Source organism: Mus pahari, chromosome 12, assembly GCF_900095145.1.
Source record: "Mus pahari chromosome 12, PAHARI_EIJ_v1.1, whole genome shotgun sequence".
Classification (NCBI taxonomy): domain Eukaryota; kingdom Metazoa; phylum Chordata; class Mammalia; order Rodentia; family Muridae; genus Mus; species Mus pahari.
This window is the reverse complement of record NC_034601.1, coordinates 4,782,092-4,800,775: the sequence shown is the minus strand read 5'-3', so window position 1 is coordinate 4,800,775 and position 18,684 is coordinate 4,782,092. Positions and strand designations below refer to the sequence as shown.

At 47.5% G+C, this 18,684-nt stretch overlaps 1 protein-coding gene across 1 annotated transcript; it reads right to left on the bottom strand.

Annotated features, from left to right (window-relative positions):
- Positions 1–187: 187 nt before the first annotated feature.
- On the bottom strand, positions 188–18,674 carry Pmm2 (phosphomannomutase 2). The gene is made up of 9 exons (XM_021209779.2): positions 18,594–18,674; positions 13,348–13,459; positions 10,447–10,523; positions 9,627–9,718; positions 7,280–7,379; positions 7,058–7,133; positions 4,043–4,158; positions 2,064–2,203; positions 188–1,148 (listed from the first exon to the last, which is right to left on the bottom strand). The coding sequence occupies exons 1-8, from the start codon at positions 18,657–18,659 to the stop codon at positions 2,102–2,104; spliced, it is 741 nt and encodes a 246-aa protein (XP_021065438.2). The 5' UTR covers positions 18,660–18,674; the 3' UTR covers positions 188–1,148; positions 2,064–2,101.
- Between the last annotated feature and the right edge of the window lie 10 nt (positions 18,675–18,684).

Sequence of the window (18,684 nt, the reverse complement as noted above, 5' to 3'; positions counted from 1 at the left end):
GCTTAGCTTCTGCTTGCTTCTTGTGATGTAGCCTTTATCCAACTTTCTGGGGTTTTTTCCAAGTCCTTTGCAATCTCTACTTGGTAGGACTGCACTCTTGACAGGTAGGCCAGAGCTTGCTTTGAGCCACAGCTGTCTAGCAGAAGTCCTTGGACCTGGGCAGCCACACTGCCCCTCTAGCAAGATCATACATGTATGACTTGGCCACGATCATGTATTGCCTAGAGAGCAGAGGCCCTTTATTAGGTGGGAGAGTTGAATGAAGACAGTGGGGTGGGGGTGAGGGTGTCTGTGACAGCCACTGTAGGAACTGGCAAGGCCTGCAGTCCACCTGGCACAGTGGGAGGCACTGGACCTGCAGGTAGAACACAGGCTCTGGGTTGGCTGGAAACTGCTACAGCCAGGACAGCTAGGGGCTCCAACATTAATGGAGCGGAGCGGGGAGAGCAGCTCTCTGAACCTAAGTTCCCTGCCAACTTGGGGTAGACACCTATTTGACACTGAGGATTAAAGTAACCAGACTGAGAAGCGCTGCCATAAAACCCAAGGGGACCTGGCATTCTGCTGTGGGGGTGGACAGAGGTGAAGGGGCCAGCACCAGGTGCCAGTGGGGGCAGCCAAGGGTAGGGTGTGGAGACACCTGGTGGCTGGGCACTGGAAAGCTGCCTGGGCAGTGTTCTTGGAAGGCTGTCCCCGAGCTGCTGGAGGGGCTGGAGAGCGAGCGCCCCTGCTGCTGTGGCCTTAGGAACTGGGTCTGCTACCTAGGGTGGTCAGCTTGGGGGTTAAAGAGGACTTCAGATGAGGTGCTTTGCTGGGTCCTCTGTCCTCCCCTCCCACGGTGACAGGAAAGCAGTCTGGCTTTAAGATATAGCAAATAGAGATGGCCAGCCAGGCCAACGCAGGTGCAAACTGTGGGATCAGTTGTCACTTGGCCAGCCATCTCTCAGGCAGGCCACACTCTGGTCTGCGCCTCACAGATGGGAAGCTGGCTTGAAAACAGAAACATTAACCCTTTGGCAGAACAGTGGCGTTACTTCATGCTTCAGCCTCCACCACAGATTGCAGACGGAGCATATCCCAGAAGTCTTCAGTTCTATCCCCGATGGGTAACTCTGGATGGCTGGTCTCTTTTTCATCATCAGATGCCCCTGTTTGGTGGTAAGATATGGGTCTGAACACTGACAGTTGCAAGTTTTCATTAAACCTTAGCTGGTGTTGGTGCATGTAATCTGCATTTGTAAGGCAGAGGCAGGAAGACCCTGAGTTCAAGGTCATCCACCTGGTCCATCCACACAGCAGGTTCTGGGGCAGCCACAGCTACATAGTGAGACCATGTTCCAAAATAGAATCCTGGGCTGGAGAGCTGGCTCAGTGGTTAATAGCACCATCTGCTCTTCCAGAGGTCCTGAGTTCAATTCCCAGCAACCACATGGTGGTTCACAACCATCTGTAATGAGATCTATTGCCCTCTTCTGGTGTGTCCGAAGACAGGTGCAGTGTATTCACATACATAAAATAAATAAATCTTTAAAAAAAGAGAATCCCCCTAAAACTACCAGAACCCAAACCTTAAATTCCCCCAAAGGATAAGGGACCCAGGTATATTCTTGTTTTTTCCTATATCATATGGTGGGAAAATTTCAAAGAGCAGCATGTATCCTACCAGCAAGCTCTTACATCATGGGTGGGGAGAAGGGTCTGGTAGAAGTTACTTCTGTCTCTGAGGTCCCTAAGTCGTAGGCTGGGACACATGTGAAGCAAGTGTCCTCAACCCAGAGCCACCAATCTTTTTGTTTTGTTTGAGACATGGTCTCATTCTGTACCTTAGGCTTCTGCCTCAGCTTCCTGAGCACAGATTACACACATGAGCCACACACCCAGCCACAGCCATCTCTCACAAACTCTCCCTTGGGGCTGCTGCTGGTACTGGATGAAGGTGTGGCTCGTTGGCAAGCTCAGTGAGCTGACCTCTGGCCCCTGTGTGATTGGCTGGAGTCTGGGGCCATGGGCATGTGTGGAGGGACTTCAGCTTTGGCCCTAAGTGACCCCTGAACCTGAGTGACCTTTCAGTGTTGTTGGTCAGGACTGCATTCCTCTGGTGTTAGGGGAAGAGCTCCTCACAGATCCTGCATGTGTCTTCGGGTGCCGTCACTGTGTAGCCCACGGTTCTGGGGTCTGTGAAGATCTCATGGTCATTGCCACCCTGCAAAGAAACACAACAGAAGCAGTAGGCTAGGCTTTGCCTTGGTCTATGGCTACTGCAACCCTCGCGTTCTCCTCTTAGCAAGGTTTCTTTAGTTAATCTTTCCTTGGTTTCCAAGGCTGACATTTTATTAGCAATGAGTAAGTTGTCTAACCTTCCTGTGAACTGCAATCGAGCTCAGAAAAGGTAATTATGCTCACGAATGTCATCAGGTTGCCTTTGTGAAGATGTCTAAGGTTCCTTTTTCTTGTGAAAAGACAGTAAATGACAGTATCTCCCAGCTATCAATTTGTCTTTGTGCCCACATTTCTTCTGCAAGTCACAGGAGTGTTGGGGGGTAGGCAGCCTAGAGTGGGGCTGCTTATGCCCTGTGACAATGAAAATGGCTGCTCAGTCTGCCCACCGCCACTGGCCACATAGGACAACTGAGCACTTGAAGTGTGGCCAGTAAGAGGGGAACTGAATTGAGTTGTTCAATATGTTTATGCATGCACAGGCAGAGGTTGACTGGGTGTCTTTCTCAGTTGGTCTCCATCTTATTGAGACAGGGTCTTTCACTGAACCAGCTAGATTACCTGGTCAGAGTCCTAGGATCTACTTGTCTCTGCCTCTCCAGTGCTGGGATTATAAACACCACTATGCCAGGCTTTTTACACGGGCGCTGGGGATCTGAAAAGGGTCTATCTGTACAGCCTTGGCTGACCTGGAACTTACCGTGTGGACCAGGCTGTCCTTAGATATCTGCCTGCCTCTGCCTCCCAAGTGCTGGGCCTGAGAGTGTGCACTGCCGCCTGGCCACAGGCCACCTTCTCCTGCTGAGCTCTCCATGCTGAGCAGCAGCAGTGGGTTTGCCCGGTCCAGACCTGCTTGTTTATTTGGCTTCCACTGCCCAAGACAATGTGCAGAGGCTGCCTCCTATATTTTCTAAGGGGGTTTGCCAGGTCAGCTCACAGACAGACAACCAAACACAATGAGCCACAGGCTCATTCAGAGGCATTACTTACGGTGACTGAGAGAACAAAATTCACAAGTCTGCCAATGGATGGATTAAGTAAACTGCGTACCCATACAGTGAAGGATTATCTAGCCTTAAGAAAGGAAATTCTTATTGTTGTAAGGATGAATCTGGAGGATGTCACACTAAGTAAGATAATCCACTGTTACCAGGGCCCTGCTGGAAGCAGACCTTGGACAGTGTTGATCCTGACAGGGTGAGCAGCCATCAAAGGGACCAGAGCTCCATAGCTGCAGCATTTATGATGGATGCCCTACGGGGTTCACAAAGGCCACCATGCCTGACCCAGGGTCCTACTACAAGGTGACACGGGCAGTGCAGGGTGAGAAGCTGACAAACACAACCAGGACCCAAGGCCAAGCACAGGCGGTAAGTAGCCGGTACTGGAGCACCTCTTAGGCCGTAGGCAGCTGTGCAGGGAGAGCCTCAGATGCTGCAGAGTGGCTCCGAGGAAACAACGGGGCTCAGACCTCATCTATGTTGAACTGGGCTTTCTGCAAGCTCTCACTGTGGTCTGCAGCACTCCGTGTGACACTCTAGGCAGATGCTCACTTCAGTTACCCCCCACTACCTGCACATCAGACTCAGGGAATTCCCCACCTTCCCATGTTAGTGACCCTAGCGTGCAATTTACTATGAACACAGGAGGGAGGGTAGAGCAGGGTCATAAAGCAGCAGAAGCGAAGATACTTAATTCAAAGGACACACTGATGACCATCTACAGTCCTTGCTCCCACTGGGCAGGACCTCAAAGCTCTGAGGGGAGGGAGGCCATCAGGTAGGATGCAAGATGGCGGAACAGCACAGGAGACCTTCCTATTTACCGGCATAGTCTTGTCTCCAAAGAAATAAATGGTCTTATAGCCAGCATGTTCCAGGTGTCTCAGGCAATACCGCTTGTCCCATCCTTCAGGAAAGACATCAAAGCTGATTTGGCCACCTGCAGGATGGGGAGGAGACAAGGCTCAGTAGGGCTGGGGGAGTGGCTTGCCTAGGGCTCCTGAGCACCAGCCCCACAGCCTGGGAGAGGAGGGAGAGAGACACCTTTGGAGAAGGACGCAGCTGGTTTGTCTCTTTCCAGGCCCTCTGCTGCTTTCCCAGCGTCTCACCTGGGTCTAAGAGCAGCCATCTCTCTTAATGCTCTCCCAAGGAAGAGGCTTACATAAAACCTTGCAATGGCTTCCCTTCCCCCAGCGGACCTGTCTGGCACTTTAATACCCTGAGTCAGGCATGGTAGTTCATACCTAACACCACAGCATTCACAAAGCCGAGACAGGAGGATTATGATGAATTCAAGGTCAGTCTGGACTTCATGTGAATTCCAGGCAAGCTTGGGCTACACAGTGAAAACCTTTTGAAAAACAAAAAAACAAAAACAAGCAAACCTAACTAAACCAAACCACTACTGGTGGAAAATGGCAAAAGCAGGCTGTATGAGCCCAGCCTGTACACAACAGGTCTGTCACATGCAAGATAGCTTAAAGGCAGTTACCCTTAATTTTTTTTTCCTTTTTCCTTTCCTTTCCTTTCCTTTCCTTTCCTTTCCTTTCCTTTCCTTTCCTTTCCTTTCCTTTCCTTTCCCTTTTCCTTTCCCTTTCCCTTTCCCTTCCCTTCCCTTCCTTTCCTTTCCTTTCCTTTCCCTTCCTTTCCTCTTTCCTTTCCTTTCCTTTCCTTCCCTCATTCATTCATTCATTCATTCATTCATTCATTCATTCATTCATTCATTCACGTGCATGGGTGTTTTGCCTGCATGCATGTCTGTGTATCAATGCATGCCTAGTGCTGAGGAGACCCTGGAACTGGAGATACAGATGACTGTGGGCTGTCATGTTGACCTTGGGAATTGAACATAGGTCTTCTGAAAGAGCAGCCAGTGCTCTTAACTGTTAACAAGCACTTTAGCTGCTATGTGGGTATTTTTCACAGCAGAAAAACCAACCAAACAAACAAAAACCCTAAAAAAAAATTCAAAGCTATCAGAAAAACATTTACTCACAGTTCAGGAATAACTGAAAATCTCCCTGGTTGTGTATGACATGTGGTTCCTTTGCAAGGACAGCTTCCTACAGCTTGCACTCTTGTGTTAAAGCTAGCAAAGCCAGAGGACTTAAAGACAAGGTTGATAGTGTTACTAGGAGAAAGGGCTGTGTCTGAGGCTCTTAACCACTAAGGGTACATGAGACGGCTCAGTGAGTGGTGGTGACTGCTGCCAAGTCTGATGGCCTGACCTCAGCCCCCCGCCACCCACATGATGGGAGGAGAGAACTGACTTCTACGTGTGCTGTGGTCTGTGTGCTCCCCACAACAAGCCAAACAGAATCATCAAACTCAACAGGCATCGCTTATCAAGTGCTAAGTCAGGGGCCAGGTTTCAGGTTTCAGACACAACTCTGACCAGAGTCAGCGCCGGCTCAAGACTGGTCAACATAGGCTCTGTGAGCCTAAACAACTGTTCCTTTCTGAGCCTGATTCTTGCTCTTTCAAAGCCACCCACTAACTTCTGTGGTTCCTTGATGCAGGATTTCAAGACACCTTAGTCTCCGTCTGAGAGGCTCCGTGCACCTCTCCTCTGGAGTTCAGTCAGGCTTCTCTTCCACCTACAAGTGTGAACACTTCACTGGTCAGACTTCAAGACACAGGGGAGAAGAGCAGAGGTCTGCAGATGAGGAACCAGACCCAAAAGCACAGAACCCACTTCCAGTTTAGGGACGTCCTGCTGAGGCTGCTTGCCTACAGTCTATAAGCTACTGTGTAACTGTGGCGCAAGAGGAGAAAGTAAAAAAATCTACATCAGAGCCGGGCGTGGTGGCGCACTCGGGAGGCAGAGGCAGAGGCAGGTGGATTTCTGAGTTCAAGGCCAGCTTGGTCTACAGAGTGAGTTCCAGGACAGCCAGGGCTACACAGAGAAACCCTGTCTTGAAAAACAAAAACAAAAACAAAAACAAAAAATCTACATCAAGATTAACAAATTAGGGCTGCAGAGCTGGCTCACGGGTTAAAAGCACTGGCTACTCTGTAGAGGGTCAGGGCTTAGGCTGTCACCCACACAGTGATTCTAGGGTGACCCATATCCTCTGCTGGTCTCCTTGGGCATGCACATGGTCCTCACACATACATGCAGGCAAACACTCATAAAATAAATAAAACTTTAAAAGAGAGAGAGATTAACAAATGAAAGAAGCCAATTGCAGAGGAAGACTGGAAACTTTTCCTCATCCTGGCATAAAAAACAAACCAACCAACCACCTTGTGAACAAAGCCCACCTAATACAAAAAAAGGGAGGGGCTATAAAAGAGCATGCTGGGAGCATGTGGGACTCCTCAGCTCACTGCCCACTTCCACTCTGGGGTGCTTCTTCCTTTCTTAGAAACATGTCTATTTCTGCTCCACATCTAACTCTGAAAGCACGGTTTTCCCACCTCTCCCCCTGGTGGCTACTGGGATCTTCACCTGACCTGTATTGTTTTTCTTTTTCTTTTTCTTTTTTTTTTTTCGAGACAGGGTTTCTCTGTGTAGCCCTGGCCATCCTGGAACTCACTCTGTAGACCAGGCTGGCCTCGAACCCAGAAATCCACCTGCCTCTGCCTCCCAAGTGCTGGGATTAAAGGTGTGAGCCACCACTGCCCGGCTTGTTTTTCTCTTAAACTAATAAAATCGTTCATGATTTCCTTCCGAGCCTTCTTCTAACGTCTTTTATTAGTGAGACTGTGAGTTCCCATATGGGAACCTCAGTTTCCCCAGCAATAACCATCCCACCCACCATTACCCTAAGCATTTCAGCAGCTCTCAAATGCTCCAGAAGCACAGGGACCAAAGCCTGCCTGGGTGTGCACCATACCTATGGAGAATGTGAGGCCTTTCCCTGCAAATTCCTTCCTCAGGTCTGCTACAAACTTTTGTCGTATTTGTTCTTTCTGAGAGAAACAAACAAACAAACAAACAAACACAAAGACAGCGATTATCCATTGTATCGCAGTGTAGATGCACTTGAAAAGACTGGCCACGGGTTATACGGTTTCTCAAAGCTGGCCATTTCTCCCACATACACCTGAGAACTTACTTTATCGAGTTCGTAGAATTCAATTCGTTCTTCTTGACTGCAGCTTCTTCCAATAGGGGACACATTCAACATGCCATTTCGGAACTCAATGAAAGTTCCCCTGGGGAGGAGAATGGGACAAGGGGTGCCCCCAAATACAAAACACCTTATTTATTTGGGCAACATTACATTCTAGACACCATGAGTATGTGACATCATGGAATCTTTGAACCACACAGTACTATAGACTTAAAATGTGGATCATCTAATTTGAGCTGAACACAGACTTGGCGTGGATGAGAAATGGAATCATTGTTCAGATCTTTAAAATGTATGTATACACGTATGCACATAAATGTGTGTGAATGCACACTGGAAGCAGCATCCACCGTGGGCGTCTTCGTGGCTTGCTTTCCACTGGATTTTGAAGATAGCCTCTCACTGAATCTGGGAGCTTATCAATCAGCTATAAGGCCTGATCAGCAGGCCCCGAGACGCACCTCTCTCTGCCTCCTCGGCACCGGCTACCAGCAGGCACTACCAACCAGCAGGCACTACCAGGGCCAGCTTTTCTGAGGATGGTAGGGATCAAAATCAGGTCCTCAGTCTTGAACAGAAAATATTTTATTGATTGCACTAATCTCCCAGCTGTGGTAGGATAGAAATGGCCCCCACAACAGACTCCTGTATGAATGCTTAGTCACCAGGGAGTGGCATTATTGGAGGGGTGGCCTTGTTGGAGGGAATGTCACAGGGGGTGGGCTTGGAGGTTGCTGATGCTCAAGCCAGGCCCAGTGTAAGCATCTCTTCCTGTGGATCCAGATGCAGAAGTCTCTCTGCTACTTCTCCAGCACCATGGTGACAATGGAATAAACCTCTGAACTACCAGGCAGCCCCAATCAATGTTGTCCTTTATAAGAGTTGCTATGGCCATGGTGTCTCTTCATAGCCATAGAAATCCAAATTAAGACACCAGCCCTATTTCTTTTTTTTGAGCAACATAAATAGAGATGTAGTAAAGAACTCCCAAGAGCGAGAAGGACCGTAGGGAGGAACACCCCACACCCCACTTTTTAGACAGTGTCTTATGTAACGCAGGCTGCCCTTGAACTTGCCATGTAGCTAATGATGGATGATCTGGAGCCCCTAGTCCTCCTTCCTCTACTTCCCAAGTGTTGGGGTTACATCTTTAGGCACCATGTCTCACTAGTCATAACATTTAACATCGACTATTTGCTAAAATGATGGTTTGTGTATACTGGGGAAAGAGGGTGTGTTACTAATCACTGCACATGCCTCACCGTTTCTGCCACACCTGCTGTAGGAGCATCTAATGGTAACAAAGGGCTGGAAAGGAGCCCAGCTCAAAGGCCCTTGTTCCTTAGTCTCAAATCTGTTCCCGGGTCATCTGGTTTGCTAGTGAGCTCTTGAAGAGACTGATGTCATGAATAGAGGACACTGACAGGTTCTGAGATGATGCTCCATGGAGTCTCACTAATGGCTCAGGAAACTTGATTTATTCAGAGGCAGATTGCTCATTCAGGCCTGTCATGATCACAGAAAATGGAGCTGACCAACATGTTTCAGTTATTCCAGGGAAGATGGCTAGACACTTTAAAAAATTATGTCTTTAGTTTTAGACCTAAAATAATTAAAAAATATGTGTGTGTATGTAGTGAGGAGCAGGTAGGATAGGCATGTATGTAGGTCAGAGGACAGTTTGTCCTGGGGTGCCCTGCTTTAGTCCCTTGAGACAAGGTCTTCTGACAACCCTGGCTTTATGGAGTGGCCCTGACTCTGTCCTCCACAGTGCTTAGATTGCAGGTGTACACAGGAGCAAGGCTAACTTCTTATGCAAGGCCTGGGCTGTGGGCTCAGCTTTCCACGCTTGCACAGCCAGCACTCTTCCTCACCCGCCAGCCCTGTAACATGGACCTTAAGCACCACAGGCCAAACACATTTGGTTCTGTATGACATCCAGCTTTAGACTTTCAAATTGTAAGCTTCCGATGCTTTTTTAAAGTTATGTGTGTACATGTCTTTTACAAATGTGTATGTAGCCAGGCAGTGGTGGTTCACGCCTTTAATCCCAGCACTTAGGAAGCAGAGGGAAGTGGATTTCTGAGTTCGAGGCCAGCCTGGTCTACAGAGTGAGTTCCAGGACAGCCAGGGCTACACAGAGAAACCCTGTCTTGAAACAAACAAACAAACACCCAAAAAACCCCCAAAAACCAAAACCAACATTTGTGTGTGTGTGTGTAGGTTATGCATGTAATGTATGTAATGTGTATGTGCGTGTGCTAACACTCTCCACCTGAGTCCACTGCTCAGCATTCTAGAAGAGCCTCTCTGTGAAGGGTGAACTCACCTTTTCTTAGGGAGTTTAATTTTTGCAATGTAGCTCAGACAGTAGTTGATCAGGTCTTGGATCACATCCTCCCCCAGGTGCCCTTGAATATTCTAGGCAAACAAAGCATGAGTTATTGGATTTAACAGGAAGTACTTTCAAATGGCTTCATGGCACATGCAGCTATCCTGCTGACACTGCAGAAGCCACCGGCTGACCTAGCAGGGACACTGACATACCCTGCTGTCCTTTCACCTCGTTCTCTTTTCTGCTGGTGAGAAACATTAGGCAAAACACCACGCCTCAGTCAGAGGCAGTTTCTGCTTCAGCACTCAGGAACCTGGGGTCCTTCCCTTTCACATGCTCCTCGGAAGGGCCTGAGAGCTCACTGCAGTGGCTCTTAGTGCTAAGTACAGCTTCTCTTTCACAGCCCCTGCCTGGGTGAGTGGCCTGCTCTAGCTTTGGCTATTGCAATAGGAACGCTGGACCCCAGCAGCTTTAAAAGGCCATTATAAAGATGCAGTCACTATCTGGAACAAGCAACAGCTGCACAGGCAAAATTCAAACTTAACAAAGGACACACTGTGAAGATTCCCTCCCGCCCGCCCTCAGCTCCCCAGCGTGTGCCCAGAGGCAATCAATCCTTATCTCACACAGTGTGGTCTTCTATGGTCCATTTACTTTATTCTTTATCAACTCGGACTCTCATTAAGCTGCCCAGGCTGGTCCTGACCTCACTTTCTAGCCCAGGCACCCAGGATGACTGGCTGTCCCAGCAGGGCTGGCTTACTCATGACATAGCAGTAGTGACCCAGAACGGACCGCACAGTTAAAAACTTACCTGCTTACACAATAGCTTCCCATCTTTGTACGCTACCAAGCCATTCTCTGGAAACACATAATCGTATTTCTCAACCACTACAACCAAAACAAGATAAAACTGAGGGTGCGTTGAATAGAAACCCGCCTTTCTCTTCCTTCCTCAACACCCACCACCGAGGACCTGGCTAAGCACCTGTGGGCTGTGGCAGCCCTTCTCGTCAAGAGGCTGGGGACTGCCACAGCAGCTTTGACTGTAAGCCTGGGACCCTGCCTCCAGCCTGTAAGGTAAGATGCTGGCCCATGCCCGCTTCTAACGGCCATGAATCAGCACCAGGAACAAAGTGGAAAGGACACAGCCACACTCTGCTCTCAGGCTTGCAGAGCAGAACTGCTAGGAGCCATCTGTGGTTCTTTGTTTTTGTTTTGTTTTAATATTTATTATTTTTGGCTAGGCCATGGTGGGGCATGCCTTTAGTCCCAGCACTCAAGAGGCAAAAGCAGTTTAATCTCTGAGTTTGAGGCCAGCCTGGGGTACACAGAGAAACAAACAAAAACCAAATACATTTACATATTATTTTTTGTGTATGTGTGCATTTAGCATGTATACAGCACGGTGTGGGGTTGGGTTGGTTCTCTTCTTCTATGTGGGTTCTGAGTACTGAACTTGTGTTGTTAATTGCTTTTACCCATTGAGCAATCTCCCAGGCCCCAAAATAATTTTTTTTTATAAAAAATAAAAATTTAAATACTGTTTTAAAAGATGATTCTTAAACTCATTTAGACTGGAAGACTAGCATATAACCCACAAAAGATTTGCCTGCTATAGCTTCCCAGTGCTGGTAAAGGAACGTGCTCCCATGCCTGCTTGTTTGTTTTTGAGATAGGCCCTCATGAAGCCCATGCTGGCCTGGATCTCATTATACAGTCTAGCACGTCCTCAGGCCCAGGGCAAGTCCTCAGCGTGCTAAGGTTACAGGCATGTCCACTACCCCGATGAAGCTGATGCAAGGTGAGCTCTCAACTGGCTTCTAGGGTGAATGTTAACTCTTGTCATATCTTCCCTGAAACACAGTACTGCCACAGTGATAGAAAATCTCTCCGAGCATGTTGTTAAGTACAGCACTGGAGGCAGGAGTGGCAAATACCTCGGTAACAGGATTTCTTGGGCTGAATATGCCTCTTAATGTTGCTGTTATGTTTCTAAAGAGAGCACCTTCCAGGAAGATGAAGTGGCATGTGTCCTGCAGAGACGACTTCCCAGTGATCTGATCTGACCCACAGACTTGCACTTTCAGATAAGATATGCTGAGCGTGGCCGGGCGTAGTGGCGCACGCCTTTAATCCCAGCACTTGGGAGGCAGAGGCAGGTGGATTTCTGAGTTCGAGGCCAGTCTGGTCTACAGAGTGAGTTCCAGGACAGCCAGGGCTACACAGAGAAACCCTGTCTCAAAAAAAAAAAAAAAAAAAAAAAAAAAAGATATGCTGAGTCCCAACCATGGCAATGTGATCCCTAGGAAACACCTGGCAATGTCTGGGGACAGCCTGGGCTGTTACACTGGCCAAGTGTGTGTGTGTGTGTGTAGACAGCCTGGGCTGTTACACTGGCTCTGTGTGTGTGTGTGTGTGTGTGTGTGTGTGTGTGTGTGTGTGGAGATAGCCTGGGCTGTTACACTGGCTGAGTGTGTGGATGCACTCTACTGACATCTAGTGGAGAGACCAGAGATGGCCTAGGCCTGCTACAATGAACTATCCTGCCAAATATGTCCTTAGTACTAACCTGACTCTGGGACAACAGTGAAGTTTCTGTCTGTTTTAAACTCATGTCAGTTTTTTAAGGAAAAAAAAAAGTATTCTATGTGTATGAGTGGTTTATCTGCATCTATGTATGTTCACTTTATGGGACTGGAATTATAGATAGTTGTGAGCTGTGTGGGTCCTCCATAAGAGCAGCAAGTGCTGTTAACTGCTAAGCCATCTCTCCAGCCTTGGCTTTTTTGCTTTCTGAAGACAGGGTTTCACTGTGTATTCCCGTCTGACCTCAAACTCGAGACTCCCTTGTCTCAGCTGCCCACGTGCCTGGTTCACAGAGCATTCCACACTACAACAGGTAGTAAAGAACTCTGTTTGCCAATCTCTCTGCTCACTGCTTCTCACAGACTAGCTACCCCACAAGTCCTGGGAAAACAGAGACAATTAACCGTCTGCAACATAGACTTAAATTTAGTCTTTAAGACAGTGCTCTACCAGCAGGGTTGGGCATCAGAATTTTGGGAGGGGATACTTGCTAAAATATAATCTCTTTTATAAGGTCTTGCTAATATCCAGATCTTAAAGACCCACTGTCTCACTATCTCCAGGAAAGAGGCCAGAAGACTCTCTAGCTAAGTGTGGTAGCTGATGCCTGTCACCCCAGTACCCGGGAAGTGGAGACAGGACATGAGTTTGAGCCCAGCCTGGGCTCCAGAATTAGACCCTATCACAAAGGTTCTCTAGCTTGCCAGTCCTGTGTGTGAAGACTGGTGCTATGGGAATCTAGTGCCTCTCATGACTAGGGAACCCTGGAATACACTGGGTCAGAGCAACAGGGACAATGTACTGAGACCAGAGGTAGCTCTTTATCTGAGTTGGGGGGGGGGGCAGAGCCAAGAGGTGGGGCCTGGGCTGAAGTGACAGAGAAGTGACAAGCAAGTACTGAGGGAGAAGAGGGTCTGCACACATTGCAGGGTGAGTCTATCTGTACACCTGAGGGAAGGGTCTTTCAGAGGTCACAGAACTTACTTTTAAATGACTAAAGCAAAGTCCAAATAAGGGCAAAGACAATGTTTTCCCAGAGAAGGCAGAAAGTGTGCTACATGGGTGATGGTGGCAGGTCTCAGTAACCTCAGTATTAATCGTGGGCCGGAGTACAGTCAGCACTTACCATCATTTCCCAGTTGCTCTTGCAATTTCTCAAAATCTGACCCACCTACCACTCCAATTTTGGTCTTCTGCCTCAATTTTTGTAGAAAGCCATCCATTTCTTTTGTAATTTTCTACATATCAGGAAGGAAAACAGGATGATTTTGAGTCACATAATCAAATGGAAACTGCAAACTAATCCAGTTTACCCTGAATTAGCAAACTAATTTGCCTTACACAAGCCCAGCGGTATTACTAGGCCTATAGAAAAATTTAAACATTTAGTTATTACTTGGGGCTATTAGCCTTTTTATGTTTTTTTTCCTTTGCTCACTTTCTTTGTGTTTGTTTTCTTTTGAGTTTGGGTTGTGTTATACTGCCTGGGCTGACCTTGAACTCCCGGCTAAAGAACGCCCCCATCTTGGCCTACAAAGAGCCAGTCCTGCAAGGGCAGCAGTACCGCGCTCTTGTTCTGGTACCTGTCAATCTGTTATCCCTCTGCTCCCACACGAGCAGATAATGTATGGCTATGGGGTTATTCTGTCCTGTGGTATGACTTGCTTTTTTATTCTGTGTTGTGGTGACCTTTTTATATATAGATTTAGCTTATTCTTTTTTGTTGGTTTTCTTTGAATATATGTCTGTATACTACATGCATGCAGTTGCCTGAGGGCAGAAGTGGGCACCAGATCATCTGGAACGAGAGTTACATATGGTTGCAGCCACTTTGTGGATGCTGAGTCCTCTGGAAGAGCAGCCAGTGCTTTTAACCACAGTACCATCTCTCCAGTCCCCCGGTCGTTTGTTTTTTAAAGGTGTTTTGCATTCCATGTATATGACTCAATGTCAGACATGGGGATAGTGTCACAGGCCTGCAATACCAGTACTGGGAAATGGGAGCAGGAATTCCTAAAAGTGGAATTTCTTTTTAACAAACAGACAACAAACAGCTAGGAGTCTGTGCTGGCTAGATTTATGTCAACTAGACACAAACCACAGTCAGTCATCTGAGAGGAAGAAACCTCAACTGAGAAAGTGCCTGCATAAGATCGGGCTGTGGGCCAGCCTGCAGAACATTTTCTTAACTAGTGATTGACAGGAGAGGGCCCAGCTCCTTGTGGGTGGGGCCATCCCTGGGTTGGTGGTTGTAGGTTCTATAAGCAGGCAAAGTGTGGAGCAAGCCAGTAAGCAGCAACCGTCTAGGGCCTCTGCATCAGTTCCTGCCCCCATGTTCCTACACTCACTGCTTCTGATGATGAACAGAGATATGGAACTGTAAGCAAAATAAACCCTTTCCTCCCCAACTTGCTTTTTGGTTAAGGGTTTCACTGCAACAAGAGGTAAGCCTACAGCAGAGCCTTAGGATGCATCTTTTGTGCTTTTTGTTGATTTGGTTTTATGAGTGCTGAGGAGTCAGTGCAGCCTTCTACATTCTAGGCAAACACCCTACCACTGAGTTGTAGCCCCAGCCACATTTCCCCAACTTCTTGTTTGTTTGCTTGCTTGTTTGTTTTTGAGATAAGGTTTCTCTGTGTAACAGCTCTGATTGTCCTAAAACTCACAGAGATCCACCTGCCTCTGCCTCCCAAGTACTGGGATTAAATGTGTGCACCATTGTACTTGGCTTTCCTCTCAACTTCTGACAGAGAAATATTGACTTAGTAAAAAAGAACTAGAACTTTGCTGGTTGTCTCTATGGGCCACTGAATTAATCCCCAAGTGGTTTGCTACATCAGAATGGTTGATAGGGAAGACTGCAAAATTAAAGAAATGGAATTCTAACCACAGCAAAGCAGTCCCACCTTCAGAAGGGCGACTCAGCTTTGCACGTTGATGAGCCACACGCCATTGTGGTCAACCAGCATGACACATCCTGCTGAATCCTCTGAATTCACAGTACAATTTCCTTAGCTGTGTGCCCACCTTTCAACACCTGAGCTCTTTCTGTAACTTTTTTTCAGCTTAAATATCACCAAAGTGAAGAGGTTGTGAAAACACCTTTGATGCTCATGCTTACCAGCTGATTTCAAAAGTGAAACAACCAGTCCTTGTGCTGAGAGTTATAAAAGCAATATAGTGAGCAGGTTAACCCCTGAAAGATGGAATTGAGGTGAAAGAAAAAGAATTACGGAAGGTATTTCAGAGGTGGCAACAGCTGTGGATTCCAGGAAGCGTCAAACGGACGGACCCGTGTGCCATTAGGCCAATAACTAAGTATTACTGGAACAGAACACTAAGTCGGTGTTCCTGTGGCTTCTGTCCCATAGAGTTAAATAGCTGTGACAGAGACTATGTGGCCTGCAAACCTCAACATACTGACTCTCTGGGTCTGGGGGCTAGCTTAGAAACAGAGTGCTTTCCTAGCTTGTTCAAGGTATTGGGCTCGATCTCCACAACCAACAAGTAAATGTGTGTGTGTGTGTGTGCGCGCGCACGCGGGTGCTTCTGCCTTGTACAGAAGAGTATGCCAACTCTGCACTATGGTAATAGAATACTAGTGAGATGATGACTCTGATCATGAAGGGCGGTATCCTTGACCTTCATGCTGAGATGAAAGGGGTGAAGTAGCTCTGTGACTGGTTTAAAGTCACTCAGCAAGAGCAAACACAAAGTAACAGGGACAGGGCTCCTCTGTTCACTATTTTTTGTCAAGGATCTCTCTGTGAGACTTTTTTCAGGATGCCACAGTTGGAGAATGATTCATGAAGCTTTGTCTTCTTTTGTTCTGAAGCTTATCTCAAGTTACTGGGTGGGGAAGAAAGCACCCAGGAAGACAGACTTCTATACAAACAGGGAAATGTGCAAACCTGCTAATCACGTGGAGCCCACAGAGGTCATATCCTGTTACAATAACCGCAATAAAAGATAACCTGTTCTCTCTCTTCCAGATTGCACTGTGATTACTGATGTTTGACAATGCACGCAGGGGACAGGGAAGGCTAATGATACATAGATCTGTTGCTAGAATATTTTAATTGCAGAACCCAACATACAGGAAACTTCTCTTCTAAATTAGTTTTCTTTTATTGTTACAATTGCTTGTGATCATTGCCCGCCCACACAGTGTTGCAAACATTGAAAGCACATCTGGATCACCTGGCTCCTTTGCTGTCTTACATTTCACATCCATCTACTGCCATTTACTAGGGACACAGAAGCACTCTCCCGGAAGCTTATCTAGTACCTGGAGTGGCCTCCACCTTTGCACAGGAAAAGGAAATGACAAACAAGACAGTCAACAGTGCCCTGGAGCTCAGGTCCTTGAACCACAGCTGCTGTTAGAAGTGGAGGTGCCAGGTCTTTACTAGTTTCAATTTCCTTATGTTAGAATGGTATAGCTGGACAGTAAATGCCTTTATTCCCAGCACTCAGGAGGCAGAGGGATCTCCATGAGTTCAAGGCCAGCCTGGTCTACAGAGATAATTCAAGGACAGGCAAGGCTACACCAAGAATTCCTGCCTTGAAAAAAACAAAAAACCAGCCGGGCAGTGGTGGTACACATCTTTAATTCCAGCACTTGGGAGGCAGAGGCAGGTGGATTTCTGAGTACGAGGACAGCCTGGTCTACAGAGTGAGTTCCAGGACAGNCAGGGCTACACAGAGAAACCCTGTTTCAAAAACAAAAAACAAACAAAAGACCTATTCCACAGGAAGGAACCAGTGCCTGGTACAGTACTTGGTCAAAAGCTATGACTCAGGAGCTCACAGGCACTATGGGGAAACCTACTATTGTTCTTGTTGTTAAATGGAAATCTTGTCAAATTGCCTTCTGAATATTTGTGTTTATATCCATAGATTAATGCTGCTCTCAACCCTGGTAAGAAAAGTTTCTCTTTGTAGTGGGCAGTGGTCAACGCAGACTCATACCTGGTCAAAGTGCTAAGAATAAGTGCCCTTTATCAACCCTGTCAAGGCTCACAGGACAGAAAGAATGTAAGAGCCAGAGGATGGGGAGGAGTGTGGCGAATGAAATGTTGGCTTCTGGACAGTATATGGTTGTTGCCTGCATGAATCCAGCAACTGTGGTTCCCTGCACAAGATCAAGTCAGTTAACATTCCAGCATGGGAGATATGTTGCCTATCACTTGGTGTGTGTGTGTGTGTGTGTTTGTGTGTAGCACTAACTGGACTTAGTGAGGTATTAAAATAAAAATTTCTAAAAGGACATGAAAATAGAAGAGGGGGGCTGGCGAGATGGCTCAGTGGTTAAGAGCACTGACTGCTCTTCCAAAGGTCCTGAGTTCAAATCCCAGCAACCATATGGTGGCTCACAACCATCCATAATGAAATCTGAAGCCCTCTTCTGGAGTGTCTGAAGACAGCTACAGTGTACTTACATATAATAAATAAATAAATCTTAAAAAAAAAAAAAAAGAAAATAGAAGAGGGATGTGTGGGTAGTGTTCCCCAGAGGGAGCACAGGAAGGTTGGGGGGTGAGTATGATCACATACACTGTACACACATAACTGCAAAGCAATAAAAAAGTTAAAAAGATAAGACTCACATATCTAAGGTTACACACACTTAACACGGGCTTCTGGAACATAGTCCACGAAATCTAAAAGGAGTGGGGCAGAGACACCCAAGCTATTTAAGCCCAGTCTCAAGTTTGAATGATTTCTGCTCAATCACGAATTTGTGCACAGGAGACAGAGAGAATGTCATCGCCACAGCGGAACCACACAAACTTATCTTTGGCCTTAACAGCAAGATCTGTTAGCGGAAGAATGTCCCATTGGATCCTTGATGCTCTCAGCAAACAGCCTTATTACTACCTAGGTCCCCATTGCTGCAGGGGCTGGTGAAAGTCGCTCACTTTTGAGGCCTGATCTGGCGAGGAACTGTCATGAATTTCTGTGATCTCACCAAAACACCCCAAGCAACAGGCAATGCCCCAGTTAAAGTGGCTTCAAGGGCTCCGAGAAAGATCTGCCGAAGGTCAGACGACTGAAAACCTGCCTTTGCTATACTAGAAGAGACAGCCAAAGGTGACAGGGCTGGGGAGGCGAAACAGCAGGTCAGAGGGCCGAGGCTGGAGTTCAATCCAGGTCACCAGTCCCGAGGGCCCGAGGAGAATCAGACCCGAACTTTCTGACTCTGATTACGTTTCCTACTCGGAAGGTTTTTTGGGGGGAGCCCTCTTCCTGCGCACCCCGCTCAGGACGCCGCTCAGGACTCGCGTCTCCTGGTTCCTGGACTGTCGTTACCGCGGTCTGGGGCAGCAAGGGCTCCGCTCCACCACCGCGAGCCTCCCGGGAGCCGCCTACCTGCCGCGGGGCAGTCAGGGTCCCATCCACGTCGAAGAGACAGAGAGCGGCCATGTCTCCAGTCATGTCTCGACCGCACCAGGAACGGCAC